Below are 15,747 nucleotides of genomic sequence, written 5' to 3' on the forward strand. Positions count from 1 at the left end.
TTCTGTACTGTATACGTGTCTGTTTACTGACTATTCTGTACTGTATATGTGTCTGTTGACTGACTATTCTGTACTGTATACATGTCTGTTGACTGACTATTCTGTACTGTATACGTGTCTGTTGACTGACTATTCTGTACTGTATACGTGTCTGTTGACTGACTCTTCTCCTGTTCCCTGCGTAGATCAACTGCAATGGTTTCACTCTCAGCGACCAGAGAGGCCTACAGGCAGTGGGCGTGGGCATCTTCCCCAACCTGGGCCTGGTGAACCACGACTGCTGGCCCAACTGCACTGTCATCTTCAACAATGGCAAGTGAGTGTCCCCTTTATCTGGGCTTGTGCCTTGGGGATGGGACACAGTTTTCCCCTTGACTTCAACCAAAGTCAAACTTTTGAACTTGAACTACCATGGATATCCAATGTCCAGTAGCTCAGGGTCTCAGTCTAGGCTATGAGGAGAAGAAGGCAGTGAGATGGGTGTCGAAGGATTCTGCCTGGTCAATTCTGAATCTTTGAAGCTGCCTAGAGGTATAAACCATTAGCTACTGTTCTAAAACTTGAACCGTGCATCATTTGCCTAGAGCCAAATCATCAATGAAGGATCCTATGCTAGCTAAGGTCTCACAAGAACTTAGAAAACACACTCAAATAGTTGGCTCAAACAGAGCTTAATGAAAGGACAGTTTACTGGTGTGGGGTCAGGGTTTAGGAAGGATCAGCCAAGGACTGGCAAGGGGTTCATTGCTGAGCACTTAAAACCATTCCTAGACTTAGCAGGCTGACACAGAAAGATCTTGCTACAGCAAGTGAACGTCTGAGCCATGATACGGTTCCTTTGGCTGAGCTGTGCCATACAACGGTGCCTGCACAGAAGCTGACCATGGCTGGGGTTATGGGATAACTCCAACTGTGTTCTCCTCCTCTTTGCCAACTCCACCCAGAAGCCAAAGAGCAAAGGAACCTAGGTGATGCAGTCCAGCCCTTTGACCCCAGGAAGGCACAGATCAAAGACATGTGGGCAGACACTTGGGTCTTGGGAGTGGAGCACAAAAGGAGGGATCAATAAATAACCAGGGCCTGATTGTGCGTGGCTCAGGCCGGGGAGATCTGGAGGATGAAGCCTGAGCAGTATGCATTGCCTTTACTCATAAAGATGGTGTCTTATAGCATAGCCAACTCTGAGTCACTAATTGGCAGGTTTCTCCCTGAAACTTCCTTGAAGCCAGGGACAGTGATTTCTAGGTCTCAGTTGAGAATCAGGTTGAAGTGGCAACATGGCCAAGACTGTGATTTCTTATTTTCTTCCTGTTTCTGACCATAGTGTCTAAAGCCATTGAGAAAGATGACAAAGATTAGGAAAGCTTATTTCGGACTCTGAGAATAATGTTTTCTAGAGTGTTATGTTTTTCTGTCACCTAAACTCATGGAGTTTTTCTTAGAGGGTGTGTTGCTCAGGTTTAGCCTGGTTAGCAGAGTGAATCATACTTAGCCATGCACAACTTCAAGATGACCCTTCTGTAAGTGCCAGTTACCCAAGGCCCCTCTTGTCACTTGTAAAGATCTAGGAACCTAGAACCCCTACTTCAGGGCATCTCTGGTGTCTACTGTAGCTTCTTTGCATCTACTAATTGTGAGTGGCCATGTGTTCCCTGGGTTTGTTGACTTTTGTGCAAGAAAGATCATTACAGTCATTGCCTGTCTGTCTACCATACTGGAAATAACCTTGGATATGGTATTAGCGGGGCCAGTTTCAACCCCAACAGTATGTAAGTTCTACACAAGCAATTCAGAGCTCTTCCCAAGAGAGTCATCCAAAAAGGCTACGATCATCCATCATGCTTGTCAGTGGGACAGTAATAACATCCCTAAATTTTTTTAAATATTTATTTATTTATTTATTATGTATACAATATTCTGTCTGTGTGTATGCCTGCAGGCCAGAAGAGGGCACCAGACCCCATTACAGATGGTTGTGAGCCACCATGTGGTTGCTGGGAATTGAACTCAGGACCTTTGGAAGAGCAGGCAATGCTCTTAATCTCTGAGCCATCTCTCCAGCCCGCATCCCTATATTTTCAAGCAGTCTATTCTCAAGTGTGTTATCTCGTGACTGCTTCATTACTGGATTCTAAGTGGAACATGGAGGACATGGGAAAAGAAGTCAGTTGTTCAGCAGTGAATCCCTCTATAATCCCCTGTAACCCTATTCCGGTGTGCTTTCCACCGTACCAGGCAGCATCCTGCCAGGGGAGGGATGAAGTTGATTATGATTGTCAATACGCTGATTGCATCAGCCCAGAATACTGTGTGCTCTTCTGACTGTCATGGAGCAGCCGATGGTATTGATTTCCTGTGGGTGTCTTTTTGTCTTTCAGTCATGAGGCAGTGAAATCCATGTTTCACACGCAGATGAGGTGGGTCAGTCTTCTACACCCCTGTTTCTCTGACCCATCTCCCTCACTTGCCTGGCTTCCCGGGACCAGCCCTTCCCAACTCCTTGGCTGTTGTCATGATGTGTCACGCCTTACACTGCAGTGTCTTGGCTTCACTGAATGGCAATGTTCCATGCACTTGAATTCACTCTGTCATCCTCACCCACCTACCACTGGCCTTGCCTTTGTTTTATTTTGTTTGCTTTCTCCCCCACTCCCAGCCTTTCACTCCTGACTTCATTTTTACTCAAAGTTGGACTTTCTAGTTCATCATTTTATCCCCAAACTCTATTTTCTCCTTAAACTCTGCTTACCATGAAATAATGGCTATTACTAACCAATCAATGAACTGTGCAATTGTCTGTAGACTCAGCTTTTCATCCAAGTCAATAGCACCCAGAACTGTGATAGTTTGGTAACTATGTATTCATAGTATTCTTTTTGTTGATCAAAACTATGAATATGTGGGCTAGGTAACATTTTACTTTGAACTCTTGGGGGAAAAGGAAACAAGAGATAGCTTATTCTGGAATGATTTTGAGTGAACATTTAGGTTACTCTAAATTCCATTTTCCAACATGGTAGAAGTTTCATGAAGACTTTATTTTCTTTTTATATAGTTTCACAGAACAAAGAAAATCATACACCAAGGCAAGTTTAAAATACATTGGTAGGTACAGCAGAGAGGCAGCCATGGTAAGATGGGGAAAGTCTTTCTTTACATCCAAGATGCTATCTAGTGACATTCTTGGCTTTTGGGTTCATAGAAGCTAATAGTCTGCTCAGCTAATTGTTACAGGGAGAGCGGGGCCTCTTGTTCATCCCGCACGGCTAGCTTATCCCCCAAAATAATCACATAGAAACTGTATTCATTTAAACACTGCCTGGCCCATTAGTTCTTACCTTTTATTGGCTCATTCGTACACCTTGATTTAACCCATTTCTGTTAATCTGTATATTACCACATGGCAGTGACCTACCGGGAAAGATTTGGCATGTCTGTCTCTGGCAGCTCCATGGTGGCTCTCTCTGTCTGCCCTTTTCCCAGCATTCTGTTCTGTCTACTCCACCTACCTAAGTTCTGACCCATCAGGCCAAGCAGTTTCTTTATTAATTAACCAATGAAAGCAATACATAAACAGAAGGTCCTCCTACACCAGCGAATAAATTCTAGAGAGTTTCTATCTGTAAGTTATAAGATGTTAGTTCTGACACAGAGGTGGGCAAGGCTTGGCTGCTCTGGAGGGCTAGAACTAGCCTGGATGAGGTAATTAGCCTCTGGACCAGCAACATCCCAACAGCTCCACAATCCGGAAACTCTAAGCAGCCGATGACTCCTGCAGGCACAGCTGCATTTCAGGAGTCTTCATCACAGTTGCCCTCTGGACAAGCACCACATTTCGTACATTTGGGGGCCACATATTACTTATTAAATATTATAAGGTCCCTTGTACCTAGGAAGGCTCATTTCTAGGATCTGATGTAGATGGGGCTGAGTAGAGGTGGGACAGAAGTCGTCAGGAGAGAGGATTAGCTGACAAAGATCATTAAGAAAGCACATCCTGGATCACATCAAAGCAATGCCCAATGTGATCTGGATCTGAATTTTTTTTTTGCATTTTCTGTGTCTGACATAACATTTGCATGCGACAAAGGGTGACAATATCTAAAATTAAGTAATCAAGAACACAGTCTGGTCAAATGGGGTAAAAGTAACATATGAAACAAACATTTCTAAAATAACCACAATTTACATATTTAAATGAGATTGACAATATAGTTCCCTCTGCAGTTACAGTTATTTGTACCCCATGAACTGTCTTACTTATATTTAAATGTTTTGAAATGGGACTTTAGAATGATTACCTCCTCTTTTATTAGTAAAAAGTAAATATTGTTTAATTAATTTTTATCTTGCTAATTGTAGTGTAGGACATTTTCAATACAAAGCAAATCACTAAACATCAGTACTGAAGGTGCAAACCATCGTGGGTGTTGTTACTAGAGACTGATGTTGTTTGTCTAATCCGGGTAAGAAGAGTCAACTCAAATCTTCAGATATCTCTAGCTAGAATAAATGGGGCAAAAGTTTAATTTAAAAACTAGATGCTTTGTTTTGTTCAATTTATTCTTAACAATGAGAATATATATTTATGTATTTATAAAAAAACAATGGAAACTTGAATTTCTAAACATTGATTTTGAATAAGGTAGGGTTTAGAGTAAGCAAATAGTCACATGGAAAAGCATGATCAAATGAAAGAACACAATGTTTAGTAACATTTTATCATTTAGAAATATATCAGGTAGAATAATAGATGTCGTGAACAAATTTTTTTTTGAGACAGGGTGTCCTGGAACTAGCTCTTGTAGACCAGGCTGGTCTTGAACTCACAGAGATCCTCCTACCTCTGCCTCCTGAGTGCTTGGATTAAAGGCATGTGCCGCCACCACCTGAATGCCATGAATAATTTTTAACAACTAATTACAAAAATATATAAGAAACATAAAAAGTGAGAGGAATGTTTAGTGCCTTGGCATTCATGCTTGTCAACGGGATTGGAGACGAACACCACACAGCGCTTCTCAGATGGTATGGGAAAGCGTCTTGACTCCTGGACATAGTCCTGGTCTTTTAATCAGAATGGAGCCTTTGATGCGATGTCTTTTTTCTTTCAGCTGATAGACTCATCTGGGTTTTTGTTTTTTGGAAGATTTTGTAACTAATTTTGATTTTTAGTTATTAAAGTTAAATTTTTAAAATTTATTCTTTCATATATTACAAAAGTTATTTTTTACAATATTATGCATTATTTGTTTATCTACTAGATCAAATTTGATTGACCTGGATCCACATGTCATTTCTCAGTGGCAGGGTCCTGATGGGGAGGACCAGATGATGAGAAGATAAGGAAGATAGAAAAGCTCGGGTCAGGTGATCTTGCATAAGCTGTGTCTTATGCCAAGCAAGTTTATTAAGAAGTGTAGAATTTTATAAACAATTTGTGGGAGAAAAATAGGACAGAGTCAGCAGCAAACCATCATACAGTGGGGCAAAGTCAGCAGAAAGCTGATCAAGCAGTGTTGCGCGAGGGAGCGCAGGGTATCTCCAGGGCATCATGGACCCAGCACACGGTGGCCTTGGGACTGATAGCTCCAGTCTCTCCAGAGAGAAAAGCCAACTTCCCAGGAATAGGAACTCTAACTTCTTTGAGGCTCTGGCCCAGCCCCAGACTGTACCCTGCTAAGCCTGCCCTTGGCAAGGACACAGACTAGATTCCTTCTGCTCTTTCACCAGGGCCTCTGAGAAAGCCTTGAACTGCCTGGCTCTCACAATTTTATGAACAGATTTAAACATTTGTCCATCAGTACAAGTTTCATCATCACTATGTGAGTTAGAACTACTTAAATGGCTTAGCTCTCTGCACAGACGCGTCTTTTACGTCTATACAGAGCAATGACTGGCTATTCAAAAACAAAGGTTTTCGTCAAGTGGGAAAGCAAATTAAATCACAGATTTTAAATATCTTTGTAGTAAAAAGGATATTAAGAACAAATCAGTCCTTGAGAGAATATCATAGACAATCAAGCATTAATTTTATCTCAGGGAATTGAATAAATCTCAAAACTTGTATAAGCTTCACACTGTTTCTAGTTAAGTCACAACTATATTTTAAAACAGCCTTCTCCAGCATGCTTTAATCTTAACATTACTGTTATTACAGAACCTAGGAAACAGTCTTCGTGAGGTAATTTTAAATGAACGCTCAGAAGGCTGCATCTAAAACACAGAAAACATGAAATCTTAGATATCTAAAAGTTACAAACACAGGGAAAGTACATTGACTGTTTTCTTAACCAAATTTAAATTAATAAAAATCAAGTTCTTATAAATGCAAGAGCAGTTCTTGAACATTTGTTCAAGAACTTCTTATAAGTTCTTGAGATGTTTTTTGTTAGAACAAGTATTTACTTTTCATTAGCGTTTATGGGCACTGGAAGGATATGGCATCTAGACCAGGGGAAAGCTTGGCATTTATAACTTCATTATTATTTTTTAAACTAAAAAACAGAGATGAGTAATTTATTAAACATGTCATTATGATGTAATACACTAAGGTCATCTGTAAACTCTCGGAGGTCTGGATAAATCATAAAGTAGCATTTTTTAAAAGGTTTGTTTATTTATTATGTATACAGTGTTCTGAATGCATGCATGCCTGCCAGAAGAGGGCGCCAGATCTCACTACAGATAGTGTGAGCCACCATGTGGTTGCTGGGAATTGAACTCAGGACCTTTGGAAGAGCAGTCAGTGAGTGCTCTTAACCTTTGAGCCATCTCTCCTGCCCTAAAGTAGGTTTTTAAATAAAAAAAATTTAAGGATTTTTTTTCCTTTCATAGCCCTCGCTAAAATAAGGATCTTGAAAAACCTGCTTGTTTATGAATTTGTTTTTAAAGAGTCTGTGATGGTCAAAAATATGGTTGTATTCATATATACATGTAAATACAGACACACATAGAAAAATATCTAAAAGCATAGACATAAGTTGTCCTCTTAATCTTTGGAATAAAGAGTTTAATATCTCAAGGGAAGTCAATTGTTTACTAGGAAAAAAAAAGCATATTCTAAGTTAATTTATATATTTGAGCAGAACCTGAATTGGGATTAGGATCAAAGAGATAATATCTTGGACAGATTAGTATGGTTTTATTTGTTTGATTATGTAGTCTAAAATGCAGATTTAAAGTTTTTATTTATTTATTATTTTTATGTATATGGATGTTTTGCCTGTGTGTGTGTCTATGTGCCATGTGCAGACAGTGCCCATGGAGTACAGGTGAGGGCAGCAGATCTCAGGACTGGGTTATAGAGAGTCTTGACCAGCCACATGAGTGTGGGGTGTTGAACCCAGGTCCTCTGGAAAAGCAACCAGTACTCTTTCACTGCTGAGTCATCTCTCCTGCCCAGATTTAAATTTTTTTTAAATTTAAAAATTCATGCTAATTGTCCCAAAGAAAGATTTAGGGCCATTTGTCTTCTTTGTTTCTTTTACCTATGTGGTCATTTTGATTAAATACACACTTTGTCTTTTATCATTATTCTGTTTCTTAAGATTTAGTTTGACTATGAGACAAAATGAACCTCAGCCAAGTTAACAACGTTAGTTTATCTGCGCATGTACTTATAAGCCAGAGTGGCAGTAAGTACATTATGTAAAAATAAGGCAGTCATAGCTGTGTAGAGACAGATAGTCTATATAAGTAACCATACACAAGATATATATTTTTTTATTTTTTAATTTATTTATTGAGGATTTCTGCCTCCTCCCCGCCACCGCCTCCCATTTCCCTCCCCCTCCCCCGATCAAGTTCCCCTCCCTCATCAGCTTGAAGAACCATCAGGGTTCCCTGACCTGTGGGAAGTCCAAGGACTGCCCACCTCCATCCAGGTTTAGTAAGTTGAGCATCCAAACTGCCCAGGCCCCCCCAAAGCCAGCACGTGCAGTAGGATCAAAAACCCATTGCCATTGTTCTTGAGTTCTCAGTAGTCCTCATTGTCCGCTATGTTCAGCAAGTCCGGTTTTATCCCATGCTTTTTCAGACTCCGGCCAGCTGGCCTTGGTGAATTCCCGAAAGAAACACAAGATATATTTTAATAAACCAAGATTTTCAATAATACTGCTTGTTGGGATTATATTTTCTTTAACTCTCATTATGAAAAGGAAGCAGCATAGAGATCTTTAGTAAACATATGCTTAGTAATTTATATATAGTCCAACTGTAATAAAAAATTACATTTAACGATTCTTTAAAAATATTTTGAAGAAATCATATGAACTTTATGTTACAAATTATATGAGTGGGATAAAAATGTATGTATATTTTAGGTATATAGATTTGGAATCTATTTTGGAAGGAAATCCTTATAAAAAATCTATGTACATATCAGTAAAGGTTTAGGAAACATTTAATATTCCTAAAAATATCATTTTAATAGATTGTAAGATGTTTAGAGTATTCATATTTATAAATAGTATATATTTATGAGGCCTTAATATATGATCATAATATTTCAATTTAATAGATACTTGAGCTTTAATTGGGCATGCCAAAAAAATTTTAGCATATAACAATAATGAATTCAAAAAGAGATGTGAAATGTCCACAATCTGTTAAAATTTTTTTTAACAAATATCACATGAGGACAACAAAAAATATACAAAAATAATTATCATAGATAGATTCACGGCACAATTACCTGACAGCAGATGCTCCCAATTTAGAAAAAAAAAGTTTATTTCCTCAAAGATGTGAGAAAGTCTTAGTAATACAAGAGATCAAGTCATGTAGTTTTAATGTTCTCTCTCCCTCTTTTAAAAATCTGAGGGACTAGTGTTTTCGTTTTGTTTTTATTGTGTCCCAGACTGCTTTCTAGCAGGTGACTTGGAGGTCATAGCTTGTGCCCAGTCAAGTCTGGCCACCCTTCCACTAGATGCCAATTAAAAGACACAAAAGTGGAAAGTGGAAAAGGATTTATTTCATTCAGGTCCCATTGGGAAGTTGGGGAGAGGAGAACAAAGAGATCACACAAATGCCTCGAGTCCATCTTTAAGGTCGTGAAGATCAAAGTTTAACAAGAGGGACAGGAATACACGCATCCAAGCAGGCCTGGAAAAGGTGCGGCTCTGCCCTGGTCATCTGGTTTTTAGTCTCATCCTGTACGTTGTTAGAACTGCGTGAAATCTCTCTCAGAGAGACAAATTCCTTTTGTGGCCTGCTCCCTCCCCAGAGAAACTCCCATCCCTTCAGGTCCACTCTTCGGCAGTCTGACAGTCAGACAGAGATATGAGTGCCTCTGGACCATCTTTCTATCTGCCAGCCCTGCTATGAAGGGAATCAGGCTGTATGAAGGAATTCCCCAGAAATCCACTTGACCCAGGAGCAGAGCAGTGGTGAGTCTAGGAACATTTAGTGGGTTTCTTGTTAGAACAACAGAACCCGTGTTTAACAGACAGGGAGACTCACCAGGATGCTTGACCCCAGGAATGATGGATGCTAAGGAGACCAGACAGAGCTTCAGTTGATCATCTGACACCCCGGGAGTTCCCTTCAGCTATAGGAACCCTGACCAAGGGTAAACCGAGATTTTTGTCTTTAAGGCTAACAGGAATGTTAGGACTGGTTTGTATAGTAAAGACACTTATTAGTGAACATGAGAATTAAAAGGAAAAAGCTGCTCTGGGGGTGTGGGGTGGGGAGAAGTGTAAGACAGGCAGGAGACAGGAAGGCCAGAAGAGAAAGAGGAGAGGAGACATCTACTCTAGAGTAGACCCTTGGTTTTGATATAAAACCTAAAACAATGTTTAATTTTTGCATCTATTTTAACTCACATGTGGAGTTTTTGAAGACATTTTTTATTATGAATTACCAATGTTATTTTTTGACAAATATTTTGTGTTAGTGAAAGCAGGATGACTGATTTTTTTTGTAAACTTCATTGCCTAGGACTTCGTCAAGCATGCAAAATAAACCACTTTAGAGGTAGTAAATTAGTGTTTGAATGTTGTTTGAACGAGACTGGCCCCCAATAACCACATATTAGAATGTTTGGGTTCCAGTTCGCAGAACTGCTTGAAAAGGATTAAGAGGTGTGGCCTTGTTTGAGGGGGTGTGGCATGGGGGTAGACTTTGAGGCTTCAAAAGCCCATCCTAGGCCCAGTTTTGTCTCTCTTTGCCTGCAATTTGTGGATCAGATGTGAGTTCTTAGCTACTTCTCCAGCCACCATGCCTGCCTGCCACCATGCACTCTGCTTCTGAAACTCTAAGCAAGCTCCCAACCAAATGTCTACTTTACATGTTGCTTTGGTCATGGACCTCTTCACAGCAATAGCACAGTAACTAAGACACAAATGTGTAGGCTACCTTCAGCGCTCCCCATTTTCCAAATAGTGGCAAGTTAGTAATGAACACATACAAAACTACAGTACCTGGCAGTAAACATTTCCTCCAAAAATGGAAATCTTGTTCCCCATAGTTTTACACACACACACACACACACACACACACACACACACACACACACACACGTTGTTTTTCTCCTTAAAAAATTGCCTGTCCATGCTAGGTAGATAATATGTGTTTTCGGTCAGTCTTGCTGCTTTTGAAATTGACTTCCTCAGTACTTAACCTTGAGACCTTATCCCACTGGGTCTCAGGATACCACATGTTTTCAGAAAAGTGAGGGGCTCAAGACTGGGTGGCCAGTCCTTCATGATGTGTCTTCCTGGGTGAGCCAAGACCGTTCTTGGGTCCTTTAACTCAGGAAAGGGCACTCATAGGTTATTGTGCATCCTAGGGCATTACCCTTGATATCACCGGTTTTGGGGGAGGGAACAAGTACCTCATGTCTGTGGCATCTTTATCGGTTAAGTGTTCATAAAATTCCTTAGCTAAATCTTGGTAAAGGTTACAGGAGAAACAGCAAAGAAACTCAGAACTGTAAATTTGAGGAGTGTCGGGAGACAAAGGCCGAAAAATAATAAATCAAAACATTTCAAAGCCAATGAAAACAAGTCTAACAAAACAAAACCCAGAATGCCTTTGAGATTCCAAAAGAGAACAAAATACTGAAAACCAGCAAAAGAGTCAGCATCCAAAATGCTGCAGAGATCCAAATGCAAGCAAGCAAACAGACAAAACCAAACGCTTAGACTTTCAAAGCAAGCAAACAAACTAGATACTTTAATCAAATACTTAGAAAGCAGACCAAAAACTGGTCTTTCAAAGTAGGATTTTTAGTCTGGTGGTGGTGACACACACCTTTAATGCACTTTGGAGGCATATGGATCTCTGTGAGTTTGAGTCCAGCCTGGTCTACAGAGTGAGTGCCAGGACAAGCTCCAAAGCTTCACACAGAAGCCCTGTCTCAAAAAACAAACAAACAAAACAAAGGAAGCAAGCAAACAAACAAAAACAAAGTAGACTCCTTGCTAACCAGCTCAAAGTAAACAAAACGGATCGCTTACCAAATCAAGTGAGGTCCAGAATCCACCCCACCCCCACATCCATCTAAGAACTCACTAACAATTGATCTGACGAAGTTGGTAATCCCAGAGCTTTGAAAATAAAGACCACTGACCCAAACCACCATGACCAAATTAATTTTAGCAAGCAATTTGTTAAAACAAGCTTTTATATTTGTGTACACAGGCTGTCTGCCTCCCCTAAGACAGGATTTGGGAGACTGGTATTGGATGTGAGAAATGCTTGTTTATACTCAGGGGATTTCCAAGTGGGAGAAAACATGCAGGGTTACAGGAGCAGAATGTAAGCATAATAAGTTGATCCTAACAACCTTTTAAAACAAAAGACATGATTGTAAGGTGGTTGTGACAAGGTAATCAGAGTAAGGTAGTCATGACTATAAATAGTTATAACAACCTTTTGAAACAAAGATAGAGTTATAAGATGGTCGTTACAACTGTTTGAAACAAAGACATGGAGCTGGAGAGATGGCTCAGAGGTTAAGAGCACTGAATGCTCTTCCAAAGGTCCCGTGTACAATTCTCAGCAACCACATGGTGACTCACAACCATCTATAATGAGATCTGGTGCCTGCTTCTGACCTGTAGGCATACATACAGGCAGGACTGTATATATAATAAGTAAATAAATATTTGAAACAAAACCATGGTTGCTGTTTCCTGGAACAGGCAGTACAAAACCATTCGTAGTTAGGGCGACCAGTGAATCATAGCCCAATCAATGAGAAATAGATTTAATCATAAGCAGGGAATGAACCTAGTTTGTTTTTACTATACTATGGCTTTTAAGCCTAAGATGGATGCAGGTTGGAAGCAATAGCAGATAGTTTGGATTCAATGGATCCATGCCTGTACCAGGCTTTCATTTAGGTGATTCCTCTGGTAAAAAGTGGATCATTCTAGAATCTCATGTTGTGGCACCATAATTATTAATTCAATAAAAACCATAGCTCTCCTCTTAAAAGGAACAAGAAATAGCTTATTCTGGAGCTATTTTGAGTGTCCATGGCCTGGAAACAAAAATTTAGGCTATCTCAAATTCCATGTCCCCTGGATCTTTTTTAAAAATGATGATCACATAGGTCTTTTGCTTGGGCTGGGTTTAAAAACCCTTCAAGCAGTCTCTGGATTTAAACAGAATTTTGTATTCCAAAGTTTGAGCTTTGATGTGAGAGGCAGGTGTGGTTGGTTCATCTGTGTCTGTGTGTACTGCTTGTGACTTTGGGCAGCTCTCACTGTGTCCAGGTCTGGTAGTGTGAAGGTAAAAGCAGGTAATTGAGCACTTGGGTATTAAGGCAGGGGAATCAGGAGTTCCAAGTCATCCTTGGGTACAAGATGAGCTTGAGACAGCCTGGACTACATAAGACCTTGTTTCAAAACAAACAAAACAAAAAATAGCAACATAAACAACAACAAAATCAACTCTCAGGATCTCCCTGATTCTAAGCCTCCTTGGCTCTGGCTGTGTTCCTAATGTCTACAAGAAGCACTTGGATGAGTTGTTGGCTTGCAGTTAGGTTAGCTCCTCTATAAAACTGTAGGGTATTGGAGATGAAAGGGGTTTGCAGCTCAGGGTGAATTAGACTTTCCTGAGGAAGCTTGGTGGAGGAAAGAGGCCCGCTAAGTTTTCAATTTTTGGCTCCTTCTGTGATTGTTTTAGCCACTCTTCATTTCTCAATTTATGATTCTGAATATAGATAGTTCCTAACATAAGACAGTTTGACTTAACAGCTTTTATGTTTAATGGTGATAACAAACACATAGGGATATGACTATGATGTTTCTCACCTTCAGTATAGCGATAAGCAAACTATGGGAGACGTTCATCCCTTCATCATAGAACACCGTGTGCTAGTTGATTTTCCTGACTACGGCCTGTTGGATGTGTTCTGAGCACAGTTAAGGCAGGCAAAGCTAAGAACATTAGATTATTAAATACATGCTTATAATACTTTCAGCCTATCATGGATTTATTGGGGGCATACCCTGCTATGTATTGAGAAGCACCTGAAGTGTAAAATAGCCTGGGGATCTATGTATCCCCTCTTTCCCTCTCTCACCTCTACTCTTTCTTTTATTCCTTTCCAACCAAGGGATTGAACCAAAGACCTTAGCTGTTAGACAATCAGTCTCCTCCTGAGATACATCCCCAGCCCCATCTCTATTTTTTTTTTAATCAAAACCATCCATCACTAATCTACCCAAGTCTTGACTTGAATTCTGTCATTCCGGCAGGCCTTGAACTTCCTGCCTCTGTCTTTGGAGTGGCTGAGACTATAGGCATATTGTCATATTGAAGTGGCATAAAGTTAATTCATTTTTGGAAACTTTCTTTTTCCTCCCTTCCTGTGCCTTCCTCCTCCTTTTCTCCCTTCTTCTTCTTGTCTTCCTTCTTTTTCTCCTCTTCCTTTTCTTCCCTGTCCCCAACACCTCTCTTTTTTTTCTTTCTTGATACAGGGTCTTGCTGCATAATCCAGGCTGGCCCCAGCTTCCTGGGTAGCCCAGGATGGCCTCAAACTCATGCTCTTCCCGAGGGCTGGGATGGCAACCTGCACTGCCATGCCCACTGTGCCTTTGACCTTCTTCACTCCATACTGTTTCTAGTCTGAGAGACCCGAGGTCTTGCGTGGGAATCAGTTTCTGAAAGACCCAACCAATCTACCCCTGAACCACACTGGATCATGTTACGCCGCTATGGTGGCCAGCTCTGTAAAAGGGTCTAGTGGGGAACACATAGTCCCTCAGACATGTCATGCCCAAAACACAGAATAAGACTGGGGATATATTACTCAGCAGAAGAAGGCTTCTAGTTTGCCGTCCTATTTTACTAGGGCACCAGTCATCTGCTGTCCTCTCTGACCCAGGAGTGACTGAATTACCACATCTTAGGATATTAGTGGAGCCCTAAAAACAAGGCCCTTGCCCATGTGTCACAGACCCAGGAGGCAGCTGTCAGTCTGAAAGACCCAGGAGGCAGCTGGGTCTGAAGTGCACAGAGGGTTCCTGAATTCTAATCTTGGCTTTATCCCCCTAGCACTCTGGGATCTTGAGGGAAAAAACTTTCATTTCTCATATCAGCACCCTTTTTTTTGTGATGAGAGGCCTCCACGGCTTGGAAACACCAGGATTTTCAGCAGAGCCATGAGGGTCACGTGGTCTCCCTCCCCACTTGTCTCCTATCATTTTAGTTACAGCTCTTAGGGAGCAAAGCGGGAAAGTGTTCCTGGAATGCTAGAGCTCCAGCTGCCTGGCACCATGAGGAATTAACATTTAAACTGTGCTCTGTCCACACAACCAATGGTCTGCCAAGGCAGCAGACTGCATCTTCAGCCGTGACCTCTGCCAGGAGAGTATAGTGTGGGTGGGAGACGCACAGACAGGCAGTCCCTCTGGAGGAGCTCAGTCTGCCCTCAGGGCAGCGGTCAGTCAAGTCTCTGACAGCATCTGGGCCTCTCTGCTTATCATTCCCTGCACTCTGACATCATTTGGTGGATGTTTGGGCCAAGGCACTTTATGACATACTGGGTCTAGTTAGTGTGCCAGTGTTGATCGTGTTACTGCTAAGTGGGCGTCTTGGCTGCGTGTATAGATAGCTGTTACCTCGGAACAAAAGAACTAGTGTTATCAGTAATATATGCATGCAGACTCCTTTCAACAACATGGAGTTTAACTGTCTCTTATAGGACAGAGTATGAATAGTGCCCCTACCCTTTCTTCCTGCCCCTTTCAAAGGGAACAAAGGAGCTAGAGGAGAGCGCATTCAGGTTTTCCAAGGCTCCATCCCATTGTTTTCATACACATTCATTCTCTCTGTCTCTCTCTCCCCCTGACTTTAGTGCTGGGAGCCAACTCAGGGTTCATGCGTGCTTAGCGAGCACTCTTCTTCTGAGCTACACTCCACCCAGCCACCCACATAATCACATGTCCTCCATTTATGGGGAAGGCTTTGGAACCTTAAGTAGTCACCACAGATACCTGGGCCTGCCTGTCCCTGCCCCTCAGCAGTTACTTCTCTGTTTATCTTCTCAGAAGACATGGAAGGGGGTGCCTCTGAATCTCTCTGGGGTGCTGGGATCTTGCTTTTCTCATGGTGCCTGACACTCTTTCTGGGAGGTAGTGACCAAGAATCCCTGCCCAACAGTGAGACTTCAGGAACACAGTTGAGACCCGAACTTTCAAGTCTTGCCACTGCTACATCTCCTCCTCCATCTTCTCCTCCACCATCTTCTCCTCCTCCATCTTCTCCTCCTCCATCTTCTCCTCCTCC

The 15,747-nt window shown here is 41.3% G+C and overlaps 1 protein-coding gene across 2 annotated transcripts in view; it reads left to right on the forward strand.

The window, feature by feature from the left end:
* Smyd1 (SET and MYND domain containing 1) overlaps positions 1–15,747 on the forward strand; it is a 54,175-nt gene that overhangs the window by 27,572 nt on the left and 10,856 nt on the right. Inside the window, exons 4-5 of one of the 2 annotated variants that reach the window (XM_005364769.3) lie at positions 186–316; positions 2,379–2,417. In XM_005364769.3, coding sequence (XP_005364826.1) covers positions 186–316; positions 2,379–2,417 — 170 coding nt within the window. The remainder of the gene's footprint in view (positions 1–185; positions 317–2,378; positions 2,418–15,747) is intronic. The other variant, XM_005364770.2, reaches the window with a different exon arrangement.

Source organism: Microtus ochrogaster (genome assembly GCF_000317375.1).
Source record: "Microtus ochrogaster isolate Prairie Vole_2 chromosome 14 unlocalized genomic scaffold, MicOch1.0 chr14_random_3, whole genome shotgun sequence".
In the NCBI taxonomy this organism is placed as follows: Eukaryota; Metazoa; Chordata; class Mammalia; order Rodentia; family Cricetidae; genus Microtus; species Microtus ochrogaster.